Source organism: Teleopsis dalmanni, chromosome 2 (assembly GCF_002237135.1).
Source record: "Teleopsis dalmanni isolate 2A chromosome 2, ASM223713v2, whole genome shotgun sequence".
NCBI lineage: Eukaryota > Metazoa > Arthropoda > Insecta > Diptera > Diopsidae > Teleopsis > Teleopsis dalmanni.
Window position 1 is genome coordinate 94,883,207 of NC_051847.1, and position 23,839 is coordinate 94,907,045.

At 29.6% G+C, this 23,839-nt stretch overlaps 2 protein-coding genes across 3 annotated transcripts; one reads left to right on the forward strand and one right to left on the reverse strand.

Annotated features, from left to right (window-relative positions):
* Positions 1-1,418: 1,418 nt before the first annotated feature.
* LOC119678725 (carnitine O-palmitoyltransferase 1, liver isoform) lies at positions 1,419-20,586 on the forward strand. Of its 2 annotated transcripts, none has more exons than XM_038090725.1 (10): positions 1,419-1,516; positions 14,009-14,234; positions 14,301-15,038; positions 15,100-15,299; positions 15,358-15,696; positions 15,829-15,894; positions 18,977-19,109; positions 19,179-19,427; positions 19,494-19,853; positions 19,924-20,586. In XM_038090725.1, the coding sequence occupies exons 2-10, from the start codon at positions 14,094-14,096 to the stop codon at positions 20,035-20,037; spliced, it is 2,340 nt and encodes a 779-aa protein (XP_037946653.1). In that variant the 5' UTR covers positions 1,419-1,516; positions 14,009-14,093; the 3' UTR covers positions 20,038-20,586. The 2 variants fall into 2 exon arrangements, with proteins under 2 accessions (XP_037946653.1, XP_037946654.1); XM_038090726.1 differs by lacking the exon at positions 15,829-15,894 and adding an exon at positions 16,114-16,173 and having other exon boundaries at positions 1,420-1,516.
* A 476-nt stretch (positions 20,587-21,062) lies between these two features.
* LOC119681612 (peptidyl-prolyl cis-trans isomerase-like 3) lies at positions 21,063-22,118 on the reverse strand. Its single transcript, XM_038094854.1, has 4 exons — positions 22,035-22,118; positions 21,735-21,971; positions 21,557-21,675; positions 21,063-21,492 (listed from the first exon to the last, which is right to left on the reverse strand). Exons 1-4 carry the CDS (start codon positions 22,035-22,037, stop codon positions 21,366-21,368), a joined length of 486 nt encoding a protein of 161 aa, XP_037950782.1. The 5' UTR covers positions 22,038-22,118; the 3' UTR covers positions 21,063-21,365.
* Between the last annotated feature and the right edge of the window lie 1,721 nt (positions 22,119-23,839).

A 23,839-nucleotide genomic window follows, 5' to 3' on the forward strand; every position in this document is an offset into this window, starting at 1 on the left:
GTCTATGAGTACTACGGAAGGTGAAATGTGTAAGTGATAGTGGAAGTCACAGACAAATTTATCTTATCTACTTTTAATTCTAAGTAGAACGATATTTTCGGCTACTCGATCGTTATGACAACAAACAACAGGCAATCAGATTGGAGCACACTTTATCTTAACATTTCTGGCAGAATTTAGGTTGTCATATAATTTTCCTTCACGATGTGTTAATACACAAGCGCCAGACTTATAAACTTCAGAGACTTTTTTCCAATTTTATTAATTGATTACGTTAGTCTTTCATATGAACTTTATTTTTATATTTTTATATGCATTTTGAGCAATGCTGCAACCGGCAATTTTTTATTTACACATTCGCAAATATGTATGAATGCAAATATAAACATTGCTTGCGCATTTCTCAGATACATTCTCACACTTACCCATTTGTATCTGAATCCACACACTTGCGAGTGTGTGTGGTGGGTTCAAAGTTCTAGTTTCAGTCGGGAGGGAGTGTGCGAAATTGTGGCTAAAGTATTCGATTTCAGTGCTTTTCTTGCTGGTGAGATATTTTTTGTTTACACTTTTTTAAAACCGAAGATAATTGTTGTAAAAACTCATGTTTACAGCGTTACTTGGCAAACATGACGGAGATGTACATGTACTTCTACGACGATCGCTATTCAAAAGCAAGCAAAACAATCCCAATTGAGAAGAATTTTCAAAGTATTTGAAGACGTACGAGGAACGGCAGTTGGAAAATTTTTCGAAATGATATTCTGCTGCTTGACGTACACCAGTGAAGCGTTTTGTTTTGTTGACCAAGTCATATGATTTTGTTGATTTGCTATTGAGTTAAATGTTGGTGGGGGAACTTGCTAATCGCATTTTTTGCCTACTGTTATTTAATTGTATCTTTTCCTATTTCGTTATGTTGTAATTGAAGTCAAATGTAGCGAGCGTAGATAACGTGTACAGAAAAAAGCACTGTAAAACCAGAAGTCGCAAGCGGCCGTAGTAGCATGAGTGGCGACGGGTTGTATCAAGAGCTCTCTTTCAAAATTTATTTCTGGTACCTCTACAATTTCGTAGATACTTTTGTAGGCGTTCGAATACAAGTTTTCATTTAGTAATCGCTCGACTGCGGAGCAATCAAGTTGTTTTAAGATAATTCGAATGAATTTCGCGTAATTGTGTCAACATTTTTGTATTGAAAAAAAAAAATCCAATTGTACTGAGAAAAAGAAAATCACTTTTGGCTCTTGTTTTGATTTAATAATTATTTAATTGTATTGTGACTTTTGTTGAATAAAACAAACTAGTTCTTATACATTGAAATCGGGAAAAAAACTACTTAAGCGCAATTCATTTTATTGAAAAGACCTTGCGAATCTATTTAATTCAAAACAAACTAAGTAAAAGAAACAAAATAATATAAATAATAATAACAAAATAAAAAGAACATAACAACAAATTGTGCAAATAAATATTGTTGAAGGTTTATTTCGATTGCCAGTATTCCGACATAATTGTAAGTTTCAAACATCACATATGTTAACACAGATACGAGTACTTAACCCAAGAAAAATAACCGATATCTAGTATTCCACACGACTCACTAATTTAAATTTGAATATTTCACATATACACAAGATATATACAAGATTTACTGAGACTTCTTCAATGGAAACCTTGGATTTAATTAAATCAATTTTATTTGCTTAACGCTAACCACTCTTTGAAATGATGTTTGAGATTTTTTTTATAAAAATTTGAGGCCTTCGAATAAGTCGTTAGTGTACGAAATAAAGTGCTTCATTTTATTACTTAATTATCAAATTAGCATTATTTATTGTCTTTTAACATTAAAAATATCTTAGTGCCAAAAAAGCTTGAATTTTGTAGGTTTCAAATAGAGTTTTCCGAGCAAGAAGGATAAAAAGAAGGAAAGAAAAGAAAACAAGGAAAATGAGAAATAGATTTTTAATATGATCTCCTATAAAAAATTTCTTCCTATTATGATATAAATATATTATTATGTTGAGAATAGTTAAGTCAGTGCACTTGAGCACTTTTACTCTCTATTAACTGTGAGGTTTCTGCATAACCCCTCTCTAACCCTTGACGGGATTATTGTTTATCACTTCATCAGACTAAACAATAATTGACCTCAGATCTGCATACCTCCCCGAGGAGCCTGTAACCATTCTGAGATTCGATATACATATATATATTTCTTTTTGATATAAAAGAAACATATATGTATATTAAAATTTTTTTATTTTAAAAATTTAATTTTAAAAAATATTTTACCGGTACACACATAGGTATCTCAAATCATCTGTATAAAAATTATATATACATTTATATATATATTTTTAAAAATGTTTATTTTAAAACAATATTTACCGGCACATACATACATGTCTGAAACGATCTTGACCTAAATTTTAATATATACCATATTTTCGGAACATATTTAAGGGAATATAACAACGAAGTCAATTGTATTTTTTTATATAAACACTCGTCTACAATCTAATTTTGAAAATAATATAAAAATACAAACTGAAATGCTTTTCTTATCTCCTGTACAGTTACGCAAGTATTGTTTTCTTCTACGAAAGCTGATAAAAATTTGTTTGAGTTCCATGTACTTCTGAGACACAACCAATTGCTGGAAGCAAACATAGGCGACTAGAATAGAGTAGAATAATTTGGTCGTTACCTTCAGAAATTTGTTTTTATAACACAAATCTTTTATTTACAACTATATTTCATTTTAAAATAAAAGTGTGACTCTACAATAATACCTTTTGCTGGTACATTATCTGTTAGCATATGTTGATAAGAATAAGCATATGTGGCATAACCATGTACTAAATAAACAATAATAAACTATTTACTTAATTCGGGATTCAAGTTACAAAAATATTTGTATTTGTATATAGAATAATTGAAAATTTTCTAATATTTTATGGTCCATCCATTCATCAGGAGTAAATTTGTTCAAAAAAATCTTCTATAATAATAATCTACCATATAGACATATTACAAAGAAATCTCGAAAGTCAAAGACGTATCTAGAACATTTTTGGCGGCAAGGCTAAACAAATATCGTGAATAAGGACAGCTTGAAGTGTGCTCATAAAATTAAATGACAGCAATCATGAATAACATAGTAATGGACTATGGAGTATATTGATATACCATATGTCTTATATTAAAAGAATTCAGAATAAGGTATCTTGAAGAAGCTTATCTAAATGAAGATGAGATTATAACAGTGTTGAACAAACAAAACAAAAATATTTGAATTAAGAACTACGGATCCAACATAATATCTAAAACTAGCAGTGGTATATAGTAAAGATTTATTATACTATAAGACACTAAATATTTTGTTTTTAATGGTCAATGGTGTTAAGATAATTTAGGTACTACATTGCTGAGCAAACCCTGCAAAGTACTTGAAAGCATTAGTTTGATTAGCAATGTTTCAATTAAATTTATTAATAATAAACCGAACTGCATAAGTGTTGTAATTCGAACAGGTGACTTAATATTGATGGTGCTATGCATTTGAATACTTTCCAACATTATTGTCTTACTAAGAGAAAATTGTTAAGACAGTCGTTTGACTCAATGACCAGTACTTCACGTTAAATAAGTTTGGCCGTTATATAGTAAACATTTGTTTGTTACAGAAGTTTATTGAAAATTCTCCAGATCAGAGGTCTCTCTGATATCCAGCAAAATAACAATTGGCACAAATCGCCAAATTTGAAATGCCAAGAATTGTGCGGTTCGGCTTTATTGTGATCTGTTTTATGTAAGAATATATATGAATTATGTATATGTAGCTAAATCCTATGTTCAAAAAGGCTAAAAGTATTGTAGATGGGTGAAAATTATGAATATAAGTTAGCCAATGAAATCATTGAGGAATTCTTGTTTGATTGCGCTTAGCAGATGATTTCACAGTCAGATTCAAATGGATCACAATTCCTATATGACACTGATTATAATAAATATCAGCCACTGAAAAACTGAACTATATATATTGAAAAAGTAATCAATACTGCTTATCTTATATATATAATTCTTCTGTACGTGTGTTGACAGTGAACTCCTCCTAAAGGGCTGAACCGATTTTGATGAAATTTTTTGTGTGTGTTCAAGTGGATTCAAGGAAGGTTTAGATTCACAATTTGGCCCACTGGATAATGTCTTTTTAATCAATTTTTTATTTTTTGGTATCCATATACATTTATATTAAAAATTTAAAATTTATTCATGCTTACTTTGATTTGTTTAAAAACTTTAAAATCTCTAAAATGAATGGTAAAACTGACGTTGCATAGCTTAAGTGCATTTAAATTCCGCAGCATAATTATAGGTGAGCCAATTTTTAATCTTAAGTTATGTGGTGGTATTCCTGGTAAATCCAGCGAATTCAAAAATTCAACACACAAAAAAGAAGAATTATATATATAAAGATATAAATATCGTACAAAAGACAATGCCACGTCTTCGTGGACGAGGAGGAAATATTGGTCGACGGACTCGGAATTCACAATTACTCCAGAACCGTCGGTTAAATATATCGGCAGAAAACAATGAAGATGTAAGAAACCAGGATACAATTACACGTGCTAATGAAAGTCAAGAGCAACGCAACGAACGCCAGGAAAATTAATTGCAAGGGGAAACAACGTTCGCCGGGTCAGCTAGTAACATATATATATTCTTATAAAATTAATATGCATTTGTGATCAGAAAATTTAAATTTGTCATGTAGTATTTATGTTATTGTGTGGATCTGAAAATGAACTTTGAAATAATATTTTAAGTGTTGTTAATAATAATTGTATAGTCCACTGTTTCTCAACCCATAATGTAGTGCATACCAGTAAAATAATTTATGTCATTTAATGGTACCGGTATGAATATTTCCTAAAAAAATAATATCAGAGAGGAATATAAAATGCTTTACCACTCAGTGGTGCCAATGCCACAGTCCGGTAGCGGTAAGCCAAAGGGTGGTTGAGAACATTTGATCATCAGAACTTGAGTTCTTGAGTTTTTTTTTTGTCCTTAAATGATAATTGTTCATATTTATAGACTCAAGTCATGTCGTTTAATAATCTGTAAAATTGAGATGAAAGTCGTTAGCAGTGGCACCTGCAGTAAGGGTACTTTCTGGTCATACATATGTTTATATAAGCAAATTAGCATTTCGTTTTCTTTGGACACGGAGAATTTTGATTTGTTTTTGATACTTTCATGAGTTTGAATTAAAATCTCAAAACCCAGTGATTAGCATTCAATAAAACTGTTATTATTAATTCAAAATAATTCAAATATAAAGTCATGTGGTTTGTACTTTAGACTGATAGTTTTGCAAAAAAAAAATGTAAATTTTGTGAATAGTAATTAGTTGGTATAAAGTAGTCTATAATATCTATGTGAAATCAATTTAAATAAAACATATTGATAATAACAATATTTAAGTTTCTTGGATTATGCTAATAGTGTTTATTATTTTGTTGAATTTTAATTATATTTGTTTATTTTGTTTTTATATGAAAGTTACACTAGTATTAAGCACATATATTTCCTAGTATCACAGCTTAGATAGTATGATATATATTGTTACGAACTAATAGCAAAACAAAGTTCTGCTAACCTTAATCTTAAAATTTAATTAATATAAATATACTTAAATATGAAAAATAAAAAACCGCAAAAAGTAATAACTTCCCATGTGAATAAACTAGTCGATGTAATTTAATTACTTGTTTGCTATAAAATCTCAAACTACGAGTAATAAAAAGTTGTTAACATATTTTAGCTTTAATTTTTACTTTTTTTTTATACTTTCAGTAATTGTTTATTTCAATTGATGTAATGAATGAGTATATAAACAAGCGAATATACACACATATATTTTAATACATTACAAAACCCTACAATCGAGTAATTGCTTCTAAAGTAATAAAATTATTATATTAATTTTGTTTGTGAATAATTGTTTTTATTAGAAATTTACAGCAAAATGCTTGAAAAATAAATTTCAATTAAAAACTTAAAATTTAAATCGTTTAATATCGTTTAAATGTGAGTAAATCACTCTTAGTCGCGTAAGTATAGAAGTCAAAAGTAGTCGATAGGTTAAAGTTCTAAGCTATAACAATATAATAGGTATACAGTTTTAGTAACAGAGACCTTAATTTTATATACTGGATTTGAGATTATTAGTATATATTATTTTTGGGGAATTTGTTGTCGAACTTCATTTAAAAATTTCTTTAAAATGAATCTTCATTACAGACTTTTATTTTTTCAAACGATTTGCGATGTCCTACACTCTTCTAGCATATGTTTTGAGGTCTCTTTCTCTTGCCTACAAAAGCTGAAAGTGTTATTAGTGTAAGTTCCCAATATTGTAAGGTGATACTTTAACTTATAGTATACTCATCGTTTTTACTTAGTTTCATATTTAAACCGTTTTAAGCTGCAAGTCTCTATAAACGATTTCGATTGTGGTAGCCCTTGTCAACTAACCTAGTATAGCTTTCTTCTCTTTTTTTCAATTAGTGAAAAAAATTACCTCCTCCTAAGCCACCAAATGATTTCGGGCCTATAATTCCATCGTAACTAATAATATTCAACTATCGTGATGAGAACTAAGTGCTGAATTGCTGTGTGGTTAGCAGTTAGGATGGCTTTTCTGTGCTTTTGATTGTTATGTTCATACATCTGTCTATCGCATAAAGATATACATAGTTATATTAGAAATTAGTTTCTAAATATTTATATATAAAAAAACAAGATTATAACAATTATGTACTGGCACACGATCACATCAGTGACTGCCGCAAGCTTATAACCAAAACTAATATAATCTATATATAATCACCCAATACAAAAAAAGCCCTATATAGATTTTTAATAATTTGTTCTGTTGTTGACAGAGAAATTATTTGAATTTGATCCATTAATTTTGGAATCTGAGGTAAAAACTCAGTTAACTGAGTTGAAAACTTAATCATGAGTTTTATATATAGTCTTCATTTGTGCACAAGTGCACACCAAGATAGACTGGACTTTTTGTAAGTCAGAACAAGAAAAAATCATTTTTTGCTAAAACCGATTTTATTACAAACAAGTTCTCTTTTAACTCAAACACCGAAATATAAGGTCTACAAGCATATGAAATGAGTGTTTAACGATTGGCGGTCGGGAATGTGGTAGCAATAGTTTTAGATACCTACACGGTATATTTACAAAATAATTATTACCATATACTTGGAACATCAATTGAAACATTTACGTTAAATTTGTACCAAGTATGAAACATAAATTAATACTAGTTTCAGTTCTTTATTCAATGTTTATTTTTGTACCGATAACATAAATATGCACTCTTACTTTTATTGTGTTAAAATCATTCCACTAAATAGCATTTTAAGCTTCGCCATAGGTTCTAGGTTTTAAACCCCGAATTTTTCCATTATATGCTTGCACAATGAGCCAATAGGCGTAAGTGGATCCACTTTGGGTCGCCAGTATAATCTACTTTATTGTGTTAATCACATAAAAACCCGTCACAATAAAACTTTAACAGTAGCAGTAGTTTGTATGTATATAATAATAGTTGCATATTATGACTATTGTATCCGTTTGCAATAGTCTTATCACTGAAGTTTAAATGGAATAAGTAGAGTGGTGCACAGTCATAATAAGTTCCTTATAATTTTATAGTTAGTTAATTTGTGTGATAGTTTAAATTAAAAACCCATTTGAATTTTCCAATATAGCAGTAATATTCCTTCATCACTGGTATATTAGGATGGATCCATATTTTATTTACGGTTACGATATGGCGCAAAAACTGGTTCAGATTATGGTTAATCATCACTAAACACTCCTTTAAAGTAGTTATATGGTTGCGCTTATGATCAAGGGTTTCTGCCATATTTATTTACTCATTAAAGCCAAAGTATAATGACAATAAAATATATTAGTACATACATATGTCATATATATTTTTAAAATGCAATCACTTAAACATGTGTACTTTAGTCTGAATAAATTAGCCATACTTCTCAGGAATTGCTTAGCAGAAAAATAGCTTTTTAATCAAGAATGCACTTATCAAAGCAACCTTCTAGAAAACAAAATCAAGAAAAGGTGAATCTTGAAATAAGTGCCCTACAGTAAAGTAATAGACCTATAGGCGCTGTCTTAGTTTAATGTGGAGTCTGTTGTACTGTCACAACCTAAACTAATGTTCTAATAAATCACAGTTTTTTTTTATATTAAAAAGGAAATACATAGCTTCCATAAATCAACTTTACTCAGACATGAAAATTAAACATAGAAAATGTGGCCCGATCTGTAAGGCCAGTTTAAGGACAGATGATGTTCTTCCAACAGCATGAACTATCGAAAAGTAATGATGTGATTTTTTAAAGTAACGCTGTTCTTTTTCATATGCTGTTAACGTGTAAAATGTATATTCAGCCCAGATATATATATTATAGGTTAGGTTGAAGTGACGGTCTTTTACTCTAAAGTACACTTTAGCTTAAACAATGCTCCGTTGTGATACATAGGATTAGCAATGCTAATACATAGAAAAGTAGGACACCCAAGAGACTGTAGTGGTCAGTAGATTAAAAAAGGCACGATACTCCCATTGTTAGTTGCTGTAACTTTTACGAGAGGAACTAGAATAACTAGTTGAGTTTAATCAGCAATCAATTAAAAATAATGTTAATTATTCCCAATTATTTAAATATAAAGTTATGGTTTCGTATTTCTTTTAGTTTCAATATGGTTATATATTTATAGATATATATTCTGATTTAAATATATTTTAGCGAATATTTGCACTTGAATTATAGAAAGTTGTGGATGTATTTTGTGAGCCCTGCAAACTGTATATATTCACATACAAATATACTACATATTATTCAACTGGGATTTACTTATACCGTACTTTATGTATATAGGGTATTGTATTATATTTGATAATTCCATTAAAAAAAAGAACTAAAGTATTAAAATATTTATAATTATAAGTAAACATTTATTTACTTTTTATTAATTTTATTTACCAATGCAGAGATATCAAATTAATGCATCAACATGTGTTGATTAATACGACGTATTCGTTTTTTGCGATCTGTCTGGAACTCGTTACGGGGTTATCAAAAACCACTCCACAGTTTTTATCACCTTTTTTCAATTTTTTTATTGACGTCAATATGGAGGCAAGAATTTATTATAATATAATATTTTTTAGTGTTAAACATTTAGTGAGAGTATAAAACCAAAATAATCAGTACAAGTGTGGTGTGTGTGGCTTGCATAAAATACATGCCTCCAAGTTCTTGTGGACTTTGAACTTTGAATTCAACTCATCACTAAAAAAATTTATTTTTCATCTATTTAAATATTTATTAACAACAAACACTGCTGCGACAGCCAAGAAATAGTCTGCGTATGTACTGCAGTACAAAAATAGAAGCACCCATAGAGCCAACGAATTTTTGCTTAGCACATGCATACGTTTATATGGGCTAACGATTGTCGTCGTTTATCTGAAAATAAAAGTGAGTTTATTATGCGTATGTGAAAGAGACCGAACAAATTTCAATAGGATCTTATCTGATCTAATCTTAAGTACGCTTTCAAAAGAAAGATTAGTGGAAACTGCGTGCCACGCTTTGCGTTTAATAACATGCGGATTCTATAAAAAACTCTAATGTCGATTGGATTTGATCAAATTAGTGAGAACATAAGATCCACTACTGAAAAAATCCTATCGTGTGAATTTCACATACACTTTAATGGCTAAGAGAAACGCTGAAACTTATCACATGAGTGACATGAAACTTTAAGATAACAGATATGATATGTGAATGCTATAATTAGATCTAGAAATTTAATCTTATTTTTTGAAGTAAAAGTTTCAAAATTATGTGCATAATGATCTCAAATAAATTTAGTGATTAACTTGTTTAAATTTTTATACGAGTACTCAAAAAAACATATGCATTACTTTCACAACTATGAAGAAGCACATATGAGTATATGATGATATTTTTAACGTCGAGAACTCTCAATGGACACTTGGGTGCTGTTTCATTTACTTGCCTATTACATCTATATGCACTCCTAAAAAAGCACCCTTAATTTCAGACTTCGCTTCAACGAAATTAAGGCCATTTTCCTTAACTTCGTTCTAACCTTAAAACTGAATTTTGTATGGAAAAAACAATTTAATTTCGCTGAAACGAAGATGAAATTAAGATTTTTGCGAAATTAAGATTTTTGCGAAATTAAGATGTGTCTGAACATGGTATTATCATTTAAAAAGCACATACGATGATATTTGTAACGTAGATGAAGTCACTGGCTTTTATCTATTTAACTAATCTACAAAATTTATGCACTCCTAAAAAAAGCACCTACGAGTTTTTTTTTTGAAGCTGAGTAGGTACGTACCTGCTATCAACACGATTATCAATATTTGTAAAACTATACTATCAAAGATAAAAAAATATAGTATATTTTAAATTTATAATAAATTGGCCTAGTTCGTTAAGATATGAGTACATATACCACGTACGTATAAAATTGTTGGTTATATCAAAAATTTTGACACATATTTAATTGATTGGACTAGAATGATAAAATATATATTTAAATACTTGTATTAATAGCCTTTTAAATCCACCATTTACAATATTTGCCGAAGTTTTTGGAAACCATAACAATAAAGGTATCATAATAGACGATCACTATAAATATTAATAGGTCGACGACACCGCAATAATAGCGATTAATAAAGGATTACCTGTTTCGTAGTCCTGATTTAGCAATACTGTGTCAGTACTATATATCTAACATAAATGTCAGTCAAAACTTTATATGATCAGTTAAAGATAGATTATTTTATAATATGGATTATTTAATAACCATTAAAGTTTTTGAAAAAATAATGATTTCTCGCATTGATTTTGTTATAGTGATGAGGTTTATTTTTCGCTTGATGTATAGGATATGTTAACAAACAAAATTATCGTATCCGGAGCAATGAAAAATCACTACTATTTCATCCAGAAATAGTTACTGTGGTTTGAGCTAGTCTGGAAAGTCACAAAGCGTCTACTCAATTTAAAGACAAAGATGTGGAGGATTTGTGGTTTCAACATTTGTGGCACCAAAAGCTACACAAGTTCTGTTTTGCTTGTGTTGCATGAGAAAGTTGTCAGATGTATAATATCATATTTTGGTGATGTAAATTGGCAATTAAGATCATGTGATCTGTTACCACTGGTTTTCCTTTGCATGGTTACGTACCATATATCATGGGGAGAATCTTCAGAATTCGATAATTTAAATATAAACAACCACTAAGTTATGGCTGATTACTGTCTGTTATGTATCGAAATTATTATATCATTAGTATTATGTCTTCGAAAATTAACTTAAAATTAACAAATCCAGTACTGCAAGATTTATCATAGAAAGCATAATGTAACATAATGTTGTATTTTACATCCAATGACGAAAGAAAATAGGTCAAAATCAAAATCACAGTTGTATTTTATATCCTTATAATCTTACATAAACCTCGTTATAACTGCGATGGATGTGAGCAAATGGTACAAAAAGAACTTTAGCAAATGTGGCTACACATCCATTCAGGTCAGGTATTTTTTGAGAAGATTTTCTCTGACATACAATTTCTGAAATTTTCTTCTGGGAGTTTTAACCATGACAAATAAATAAATTTGAACAAACTATATAATAATTTTAATTTTCTATGATTTTATAAATTGCAATGCCAATCACACTTGCATACATAAAATTTAAATGCAAATACTAATAAGTACATTGCTTGTTAGCCGATTTTGCAAAATAAAATGGATCAGAGGAAAACAACAGACTCGGTTTAATTTTTTCAGAAGAAAGAAAAAATATTTTAATCAAATATTTTAATCTTGATTTATAACCACAATTAGTGTACATTTGATAATAACCTCTGACAATTACCTCAGACAATCATTTTATGAAAAGTCATGTGACATATCAGACAAAATGAATAACTAGTACATATAACCAGTTTTACAGTTATTATTCTAACTCCTTATATAAAATCAATCAGACATTTGATAGTATATAAAATGTTTAAGTTTCTCAATTTATTAATAAGAATAACATAGTAATGTTGAGCCTTTTCCGACTTAGTGCATCTGGGCACTTTTACTCTTTGATAGCAGGGGAGTTTTTGCAGAGTCCCACCCATCTCACTCACTAATTTAAGTATTCCTCATAATCTTCGTGATTATTCAATGACTGATCTAAGATCTGCGTACCGCCCCGTGCGGTTAGTGTAGGACAGCCTTTCGGTTTTGCGCTTATAGCTTCATAGCTCTGTCCGGTATGTTTTTTTTGACTCGATCTATTTTAAGGTCTCTTAGCATGTCATTCGTGCGGATGTACCATGGTACTTTGAAGAGCCTTCGGAGAGCCTGACTTTGAGCAAAATTATCGTATCCTTCAGATTATCGTAGCTTCAGAGCTCTGTCCCTTATGTATTTTTTGACCGGATCTATTTTAAGGTATCTTAGCATGTCATTTGTGCGGATGTACCAAGGCATTTTCAAGAGCCATCGAAGAGCCTGACTTTGAGCAACTTGTAGGTTCTGGATAGTAGAGTCGGCAGCTATGCGCGACACACCCATAAAGTAGTGCTGGTCTGATTATAGTAAACTGATTTCTGCAAGCTCATAATTATGTGAAACTAATTTAAAAAAAACTATAAATTAATATAATAATATTGAAATCATGACTTCGAAGATCTTAACATCTAAAAGTCGGCATACCATATAAGTGTGGGTTTTTTCGATATGGCCCTTCTAGCTTAACTGTCATTAGTTGCTCCTTATGACTATGTATTGATAAGTGCAAATATTCTTAAATTTACTAATTGTTATAAACTCAAATAGATGAATAAAGTGAAAGACTTTTGAGTTATAGCTTAGAACACTAGGGAACTGGTTTCTAAGATTTCTATCCACTTTTAAAGATGGATATATCTTTTAGGAAGGTGATAAAATGGTAAAGTATTTTTCTTAATATGTATATATAGCTTATAAGTTAATACATCATTCAGGTATTAGTGGCATAATTTTTATAAAACTAATAAAATTTTTTTACATTTAAAATGAAAACCTATTAAAAATTTCTCAGTTCTTCAGTTGATAAAATAATTCTAATTTTTATGTTCTATAAGAAATAGAAAAGGGAGTAGTAATAAAGAAATTTTCAAATCATGGTCTGATCGGACATTGGTAATATTCATCTTCATCAGTATTTTGAAAGATCGATTGTCCCTATACAATTTTTTGGACTGCAAGTGTCAAGCATTGACCGTTGTCAAATTAAAACCGTGGATTCATGTGTTAACACACAAAGCCAATGCGCATTTTATGTGCATAACACTGGATTTACACGAGAGTTTTGTTTGTAATTTTAGCTGTCAATTGTTGTTGCTTTCAATGCAAAATGAAAATATTTGACAGTTAAAATTAAAAGCAAAATTCTGGTGTGAATCGAGTATTATGCAAATTAATAGCTTTATCAATTTTTGTTGTCTATTTATAGTTTTAAAACTAACGCATAAAGTGTTGTTTCTATAAATTTAAGTACTATTGTTTGTAGAAATCTCAAAAATTATTTAAAGTAAAAATGTTCTAAAAATTTTAAGATATGTTTTTATTGCAGTTACAGATCTCAATTTAATGCATTCAGTTTCTATATTGCTATTTATTTATATAATATTTAAGTTTATTCACCCTTTTAACTATTTATAATTTAAGTTTAGTTTAGTATATATAATATTATTTAATATTTCCTTTCCTTATATTAAAAGGTTTTTAATAGTATTTAATAACTGCTATGATAAATATTAAAATAAAAATATATTTTTAATTTCTTACAGACTATCAGCACATCCATTTATTTTTTAAATATATTGAGACCGAAGTATATATTTTTTCATTTATCGGTGATAAAGAGCCGTAAATATGGCTGAAGCCCATTCAGCTGTAGCCTTTTCGTTTGCAATTACTCACGAAGGGTTTGACATAAATTATGATCAGGAAGTATTAAATCTTGTCTGGAACTCTGGCGTGCGATCGTGGAAAAAACGTTTAGCTCGTGCGAGAGTAAGTCTTTCTAATATTATTATTTTAAAACTTAGTTTGCTTAATTAAATATTCTTTTCTTTTTAGAATGGTGTGCGTAATGGTGTTTACCCAGCTCACATACAAAGTTTGTGGCTCATATCGGCTATTGCCATAGGTTTACATTTTAGCGGGTATCAAGTACCTTTTAATTTAGTCAATAGGATCCTAGTGTATTTTCCAACAAATACAATTAATTGGCAGGTGATGGCCTGTTTTTGTGCATCACTTATTGTATGGCTATCGATTTGCTATACGATGAGATACACACTAAAGCTTTTGCTTATGTATAAAGGTTGGATGTATGAATCTCGAGCGCCGGGTAGTAAAATATCTATAACCACTATGGTTTGGACTGGCGTTGTTAAAGTGCTTTCGAGTTGGAATACGCCTGGATTATATAGTTTTCAAGGGTCGTTGCCACGTTTACCACTTCCGTCAGTGCATAATACTATGCAACGTTATCTGCGTTCGGTTCGACCATTATTGGACGATGACAACTACAAACGTATGGAAGGTTTGGCAAAGGAATTTGAGCAAACAATTGGAAAAAAATTGCAATGGTATCTTGTGCTTAAAAGCTGGTGGTCAACAAATTACGTATCCGATTGGTGGGAGGAGTACGTATACTTGCGAGGACGTGGTCCATTGATGATCAACAGCAACTTTTACGGCACCGATGCTATTTTCATGAATTTAACTAATAATCAAGCAGCACGAGCAGCAAATGTGGTGTCATTGTTATTGGGCTTTAGACGCTCTATTGAACGTCAAGAACTACAACCGGTAAGCTTTTCTAAAGAATTGCAAATTAAAGAAACACACATTAATTTACTTTTATTACTAGATTATGATTCAAGGAATGATTCCACTCTGTTCCTGGCAATATGAGCGTACATTTAATACGGCACGTGTACCTGGATTGGAAACTGATCGTATCGTTCACTATAAAGACTCTAATCATATTGTCGTACTACACAAAGGCTGTTATTACAAAGTATTGATATATTATAAAGGTCGTTCTCTTCGGCCATGTGAAATTCAAGTGTATGTATAATATAAAAAGTACGTTTATAAATTAATCTTATTGTGTTACTTATTACAGCCAAATGGAAGAAATACTCAATTCTAAGGCGGAACCCCTACCAGGTGAAGAGAATTTAGCTGCTTTAACGGCATGGAATCGGTCAAAATGGGCTGAAGTGCGTAACTCTCATTTTTCACGTGGAGTCAATCGTGTATCTTTGAACACTGTCGAGTCGGCAGCTTTCGTTCTATCCTTGGATACTATACCATATGAATTTGATTTGGCACAACCAGATCTGCTCGATAAATTTGGTAAAACTTTATTACATGGAAACGGATATAATCGCTGGTTTGATAAGAGTTTCACTGTCTGTGTCGGTTCCAATGGCCGCGTGGGTTTCAATGCAGAACACACTTGGTAAGTAAATTTTTATTTAATGTTTTGTTTTTGGAAGAAGCCAATCAAATTGTTCTTCACCTGCCTTAAATTGTTGAACCCATTTTTGTATAAGCAAATGTGGCATATTTTTTCATTTTGAACTATTAAAAGGGCCGATGCAGCTGTTGGTGCACATATGTGGGAAAACCTCATAATGGACGACTTATTAACTGATGGGTAAAATATTTTCTTAATTTACCAATTTTTGGTATATGGCGTTACTACACTTCAAAAAATTTACAAATCAACGTTGGTGTTCAGATTCTTTTTGGTTTTTTAATTTAATACATGTTTTTAGTTTATTTCGTTTGGTTTTTCAATTTTAAGACAAAGAAAAAATTAAACGAAATTGTCCTTTAACCTCTAAAATAACGTTTTTTGTTATTAAAATTTTAGGGCAGATGCACCGGTTATGGGTCATGTTTGGGAATATATATTTGGTGATGATATTGAAGGGTAATTTTAAATGAATTACTGAATTAACAAACAATATTTTAATCATTGCACTGTGAAAATATTTTGGTTTCGTTTTATACTAATAACATTTTAACAAACATTTTAACGAAAAGTAATACTATTCAAAAATAGATCTTTTCAAAAACCTAACAAAACATTTTTGTATATAATAAACCATTCATAAAAATGTGTGTAGTACTTGAACATTATATATGTGTGTATAGAAACTCAATTTTTAGAATTGATGAAACTCAATTCTATTATCAATTATATACCCTGCAAAAATTTCATAGGTGTTTCAAAGTTTTAAACTTAAATCTCTGGTAATATATTTATCTTCCCTTAAATACGTCAAATATTTTATAAACCCGAGTTATCCGCTATCAGGTGATTAACTATTTACCATAAAAACTACCTTTATAACTGAGAGACAGCAATTTTAAATATTTGGAGAACTACAATAGCTTTAACAAAATAAATAGTTTCAATAAAAAATTGCTTCTTTAAAGGAGGAAGAAGTTCGACGAAACAACAACCATATCTAGTCAATAAATTCGCCAGGAAAATATTCACATGTATACTTGAATTATCAAGCAATTTATATAATCCGGGACAGCAGCTTAAATGATCGTTAATCAAAATTGGTTTTATTTTATATACTCTATTTATTTCTAGCATAACATACAAATTAGGAATATGTAGTCTGCCACAATGCCACAAATCCAATTCTCAGTTTACTACTGATAATAAGTGTGAGTTCGAGTGGCATTAGTTAAAGACCTTCTAATGATATAGCTACTGTGCTTGTGGCTATATAATGCATATTTAGTAATATTCAACTATTATTATTAATAATCTTAGTTTTGTGGAAGAATAACGTTCGCTACAGTATTACTATCTAGTCTGTGGTACCGTAAATAGATCGAAATATATAGAATGTTTGAAGAATGTGCTGGTGATATGTAAAAATTAGTCTTATATATGATATATCTATTTTATATAGAAACATTTCTTTATTAGTGCAATAAATCAATGATAAATCTCACTGAATTATGTACATCTAATTTAATTCATAGTGAAACTAGTCCTTGTTTAAAATTTAAATCTAAGATAATGGCATCAATTTATATTTCTTTTAAAGACATAACAATAGCAATGAAAGGTAGCAATTAGCAATTCCAGTGTTCCATATCCATAAATCTGATCTCTTTATCATCTTTATGCGGTGCCATTGTTAATTTTTATAGTCTTAAAGGATTGTGGGAAGAAACACTTGAAGATTGCAAAAAATTTAAGTACAATAATCAGTTAATGGCTGTTTACACTTACAACTTCATTAAATCATAGTTGCAATAGTGTCTAAGAAATATAATTTCACTATAAAAAACTGTAAAGAACTTTTCATATCGCATTGAAAACAATCTATTTAAGAAGCTATGTTAATTTCAATTTTCAAGTGTAATGTCAATTGTACGAATTTACCTGTTTCAAAAAAACCCCCTTAACATGCTTATTAGATTCAACGAAGCAAAATTTATGTAAACGATGGATCGCAACACTCAACGCTTCATTTGATCGACTAATCAAAGTTCCATTCTGTCCGTATAGTCAAGGAACAGTGTGAAATATTAACTAACCGAGTGCAAATATCACTTTTGGAACCAAACTAATATTATTCCTGTGGAGCTTTGTTCAAAGCTTTAAATATCGTAATAGAAAAAACTGTTGGTTATTGCAGATTTGCCACAACCCGAGGATTCGCGATTTACCATGACAACATTTCGAATAAAGACGTTATTTCAAAACCTCCATCCTTCGATTGAACTTGTCTTGTCAAAATAAGACAGTACCGAAACAAAAGTTTAAAAATTTGTGAAAGCATATTTTCACAGGAATCCAGGAGATTGCTGACCTTAATCTATATACACTACCATTAAAAGTTAGGTATAGCAGAGTATTACAGCCATCACCTTCAGGAATGTCCAAAATTTTTTTTAATGGCGATATTAATATTATTTGCACAAATTCTTCATCTCCACACTGTGTCTACGCAAGATCTGATGACATGATATTATTGCTTTTAAGCTGTTTCAGACTGAAAGCGATGAATTATTATGGAGCAGTCTTTAGAGTGGCGATAACCATTATTTCTTCCCTCCTACATATCGGTAGATTTATGAAAGAATGACAAAAATAATTCACATGACATTTTGCAGTGATTCTAATAGTTTATAAAGTACTCGTAAAGCCGCCAAATGTTTGTTGGTTTAATCAATTTTGGTTGATTTAAGTCTTAAGTAGTAGCTGTTGTTGTTATTCAGCTTAGTTAAGGATTCAAATGAGGTTCTTTTAATAGCATTATACAATTATGACTATGTCCTTGAAGTGTTGTTATTGTAATAAGATTTTAATGGAAGTGGAGAGCAATACTTCGAATAGTTCGGGTAGACTCGACCATTTCCGGACTTCTTTATCATTTAATTTCAATTTTAACTTCAAAAGTTGAAAAACTTCAACCACAAATTCTGTGTCATATTCTTATAACACATATATATATTTTATACATATTTATATTAACGCGAACTTCTACCAAACCTTGAATAGTGTCATCTTATAATCATAACTCCCAAATAAATAAAGGGTAATTTTTAAAAAAAATATAAAATAATCAATACAATTGCATTAAACAATTAATGTGTTTCTATTAAAATTTAATTAATTTTACTAATAAAATCTGGTGCAATGTTAAAATATTAAAAAAGCGTTTAAAATTGCGATTTATATGTAAGTGTGCAAATTTTAGATATGATGAGACTGGCAATACGAAAGGAATACCAGAATTTCAACCGCCTTCTCCAACTCGCTTAAAGTGGGAACTCACACCTTGTTTGCCACAAATCGATGAGGCAACCATTGATGCTAGCAAATTAATTAATGTAAGTGCTCTTCATTTATTTTTTTTAATGGTTTCTATTCTGACTACTACTTGTTTTTAAAATTCACAGGACGTAGATCTGCGGATCTTAGTGCATACTCAGTACGGTAAGGGCTTTATGAAGAAGTGTAGGTTATCACCTGATGCCTACATACAAATGGCTTTGCAACTTGCTTATTATCGTGATGCTGGACGTTTCTCACTCACTTATGAAGCCTCGATGACACGATTATTCCGTGAGGGTCGTACAGAGACAGTTCGACCATGTACGATAGAATCATCAGCTTGGGTTAAAGCGATGGAGAACAGCAGCACTTCAGTAATTAATTCTAAATTTAAATCAGAGATCATAGTTTAACATTTAAAACAAACTTTCTCTTTTCAGAATACAGAACGTGTTGAACTCATTAGAAAAGCATGTGAGCGTCATCAATTAGGTTATCAAGATGCAATGTGTGGACAAGGCATTGACAGACATCTATTTTGCTTGTACGTGGTGTCCAAGTATTTGGAAGTCGATTCACCTTTCCTCAATGAAGTTCTTAGTGAACCCTGGAGGCTGTCTACAAGTCAAACACCTCATGGACAGACACCAAAAATGGATTTGAAGAAGCATCCAAACTGCATCAGTTCAGGAGGTGGTTTTGGACCTGTCGCAGATGATGGCTACGGTGTATCATATATAATTGCTGGAGAAAATTTAATATTCTTCCATATATCAGCAAAAAAAGCGTGTAAACTCACTGTAAGGTTTTATAATAATAATTCTCATGAATTAAGATTTATTAAATTAAAAAAAATAAATTACTTTTTAGGACGTACATCGTTTTGCTGATAATATTTGCAAGGCTCTTGCTGACATTCGAACTATGTTTGAGGAATATCTAAAGGACCAGCCGGCCAAAAAGATAACGAACGGCACAACATAGTGCTGTGGAGAAGCATTTTTTATTAGAGATTTTATGTATAAGTTTTTTAGTTGAATTTTTAATTAAGTTACATTTTTGTTTTAACTTGATGAGTGCATTACTGAAATGCATGAAAAACCAAGAAAAAACTTAGCATATCGTGAGTGTGAATAGTCCTTTTAAGTATTCTTCCATTTATGTTGTGATTAGTTTTATATTGTATATCCTACAATTTATAATATATACTTCATTTGCTTTATAATTCATTGTTGTTTGTAGTATTTTTAGACAAGAATTTTTATCAATTTCGCTTTGTATTGTTTTATATAAAAATTCACACAAATCAATGCAATTATTTGTTTCTAAGAAAGATTGTTATATTAGTTTTATTAGAGAATAATAACTCTTTAAATATGTAATGTATATATATGTATATGTATTTATATATATACTGTATTCTATTGTACTTTAATTTCTCATTTTAGTGAAAATTGTAATATTCTTTCAGAATTAAGTTAGTTAATACAGAAGTTAAAATAAAAATAAAAGCAATTAATAAAATAAATAATAAAATGTTGTTTTTAAAAAAGTTAATCATTACATTTATCTATCAGTAATAGTCTTCATAGGAAGGATGGATTTTTAGGTATTAATTCCAAGAACTAATTATGCCATACTTGATAGAATGAACTCCAATCATCTACTAATGGTAAATATATATTTTTGAAGCAATAGCTTAAAAATTTGGAATTTCATGAATTTTGTAATATTTAATTTAATTTATTTATTTAAATATAAATAAATTGTTTAGAGTGGCTGCGTAAAATAATGCAGCTAAACTGTTCTGTACAATTCTTTGAATTTGATTTCTGATTTCATTTTAAAAGGATTAAGATTTATTTTTAAGAATCAAATTATCCATACAAGATTATCTTTACTGAGAGTTCGCATGTGTTTACAAATTACTTAGCATACGATAACATCTACCTGACACGAAAACATATTTGATCTATAATTTATTAAGACACATACAATATTTACAACACTTTTATTATAACTGATGAGCAAACTTTTAATACAACAAGAATTCATTGTGCACATAAAACTCATAAAATTTATAAATAAAATAATGTGGAATTATAAAAGTTTACATACATAGTTGAACTCATATATTCTTAGTTTGTACCTTATGGTGTTTGCCACGTGTTGGAGTGCAAAAAACAAATAGTTTTGTTTTACAGATTTTAAATGATTTAATATTAACATGACTTATTATAAATAAGGATAATTTGCCTTCATTAATTAAGTTATAAAATGTCGGTTTGGGTTTTACTTGGGAATTATATTGTTCACGCAGCGATTGGATTTGCATGTATAGTAACTCCATTAATCTTTTTTTCAATGTGTGGACGATAGTTTTTAGGATTCACAGGAAGTTTTTCCAATTCATCTAATGCATCAAAACCATCAATTACTCTGAAAAAGGTACATATTTATTTTATGAGTAATGTTTATATTACAATATAATGTTGTGCATTACCTGCCAAATAATGTGTATTTGAGATCTAAATTTGGTTGAGCCGCATAAGTTATAAAAAATTGACTTGCGTTTGCATTTGGACCATTATTTGCCATCGACACCATACCTCGATCTGAGTGCTAAAATGTTATATTTATTTTGGTACTATTTTCGTTTACCAAAATTGCGATCAACGTACCTTCAATGATTCTTTAAATTCGTCTTCAAATTTTTCACCCCAAATAGACTGTCCATTTTTGCCAGTATTTGTGGGATCTCCAGTTTGAACGATGAAGCCTTTGATGTTTCTAATAAATGCACAACCATTATAATAATCACTGGCGCATAGTGCCAAGAAGTTCTCACAAGCCTTCGGACAATCCTCACAAAACAATTCGAGTTTTATATCGCCAACGTCAGTATGTAATGTAACAGACTAAAATTAAATGCTAATGTATAATTTAATGTTTTTATGATTATGTTTTCAAATAAATCTTACCATCGTATGCAAATTATAAATTATTATTATTTATTTATAACAAAACTGGAACATAATCAAAAAGTAGCCGGCACCATCTGGAACAGTTTGAAAAACATTGTAAATAAGTGTTGCCACATGGTTCGACTTTATAAATATTTTTAAAATTGACTGAAATAACTGCTTTGCTCTAATGTACATGCAAAAATAATTTTGTTTTGTTTGTAAATATATAAAAATCATAATTAAAGTATGAAAAAAAAAGACATTGTTTATTAACAATGTCAAAAAATTTTTATTAAAACTTTCTCTAAACAGTATTCTGCTAAAAGACTGACGAACGAAAATTTGTTTTTATGGCTGAATTAATTGCTGTGCGTGAAGTCAACGTAGAAAACGTGCATCTTAAAACAACAAAAAATTCATTAGTTGTGTTAACTTCTGGTTATTACAAGTAATCCGGCGTTTACATTGTGAGATTAAAAGCAGATTAAACCAATAATCGAGATAACAGTTCCAAATCTGTTGCTTAATCTCAGATTTTCCATATATAAGTTAATCTCCTTTTGGTCGAGATTAATTTTTTATTTCCTTAGAAATGGTAATTATTTTTCTGTGTAACTTTGCACATGGCTTAACATCGTAGCTTTTTTTACGATCTTAGAGGAATTGGAAAAGAAATGTCAAAATCTATTCAAAACAAACATTGAAAATGCCGAAGTGAGTTAATTTTTAATACATTTGTTTAATAATAGTTTTGTACATAATTAATTAATTAATTTTGTACATTAATCTCGACCAAAAAGAGATAAATCTGAGATTAAACAACGAGATTAGTACTTTAATCTTACAATATAAAAGCCGTATAACGTTTAGATTTTAGATAGAATGTCTAACGTTAGCTAGATTTGGGCAACATTTTTCTATTGAGTGCAAATATTATTGCCAAAATATGTTCACGAACTTTGCAACTGTTGTGAGAAATTACGTTATCTTATGTTTTACGGGATTTCATTATGAGTAAAAAATTAAATATAAAAAAGTTTTTAAGATATATTGCATATAAATAAATCATAAAGGCCTAGAATTTTTTAATAGGCGATTTCTTGACAATGAAAAATATAATTGTAGCAAAAGTGACCAAAAAACACAAAAAAAAATAAATTTTGAAAATATATAATTAAACGATATATAATAAGTTTACATATAATTGATGTTGAATGCAATGATAAGCCATCTGATACAATATCTAACGATGATTTTCTATACAATTATTTATTATATAGAAAATATATATTTCTATAAATATATATATATATTTTATCGCATACGTGCAACCCAACCATATTGTATGTTAGAATTAAGTAAATAAAATAATAAAGCGTCAGTCATAAATTACACCTAGACTCGCGTGTTTCACTCAAACAAAACATATTTATTAAAAATAACTTTATTTAAATTACCCAAAACTTATTTTATTTTAAAGTGCTGTTGCTGTTAAGTCATTTTTTTTTTGTTTTAAACAAGTCACGCTGTCTTTATTCAATTAATAATTTTAAGTTCAACATTTTGACTATCTTCAATGGTTATCTTTAATAAATTGTCTTAATGGCCCACAAAAATACTTAAAAATATATATGTATATTTATTTATTTTGTTTACAGGGATGATTATATATTGTAATCACGTTCTTAGCATAATAATTGCGATTATCTTTACTTTCTTTATATTTTTTAAATAACTGTAGTTTCAATAATATTTTAAGGCTCAAATTAATTTTTATTAAGATAGGCATTAATTTTTTTAAGAACATCTCCCTCGAGCGA

Excerpts from the sequence above, each read along its gene's own strand:
- LOC119678725 (XM_038090725.1), top strand. The coding sequence starts at position 14,094 with ATGGCTGAAGCCCATTCAGCTGTAGCCTTTTCGTTTGCAATTACTCAC. Across the intron at positions 14,235-14,300 it reads AACGTTTAGCTCGTGCGAGA|AATGGTGTGCGTAATGGTGT; the intron begins GTAAGTCTTTCT and ends TTTTCTTTTTAG. Across the intron at positions 15,300-15,357 it reads CGGCCATGTGAAATTCAAGT|CCAAATGGAAGAAATACTCA; the intron begins GTATGTATAATA and ends TACTTATTACAG.
- LOC119681612 (XM_038094854.1), bottom strand. Across the intron at positions 21,676-21,734 it reads AATTTAAAGAATCATTGAAG|CACTCAGATCGAGGTATGGT; the intron begins GTACGTTGATCG and ends ATAACATTTTAG. Across the intron at positions 21,493-21,556 it reads AAATACACATTATTTGGCAG|AGTAATTGATGGTTTTGATG; the intron begins GTAATGCACAAC and ends TACCTTTTTCAG.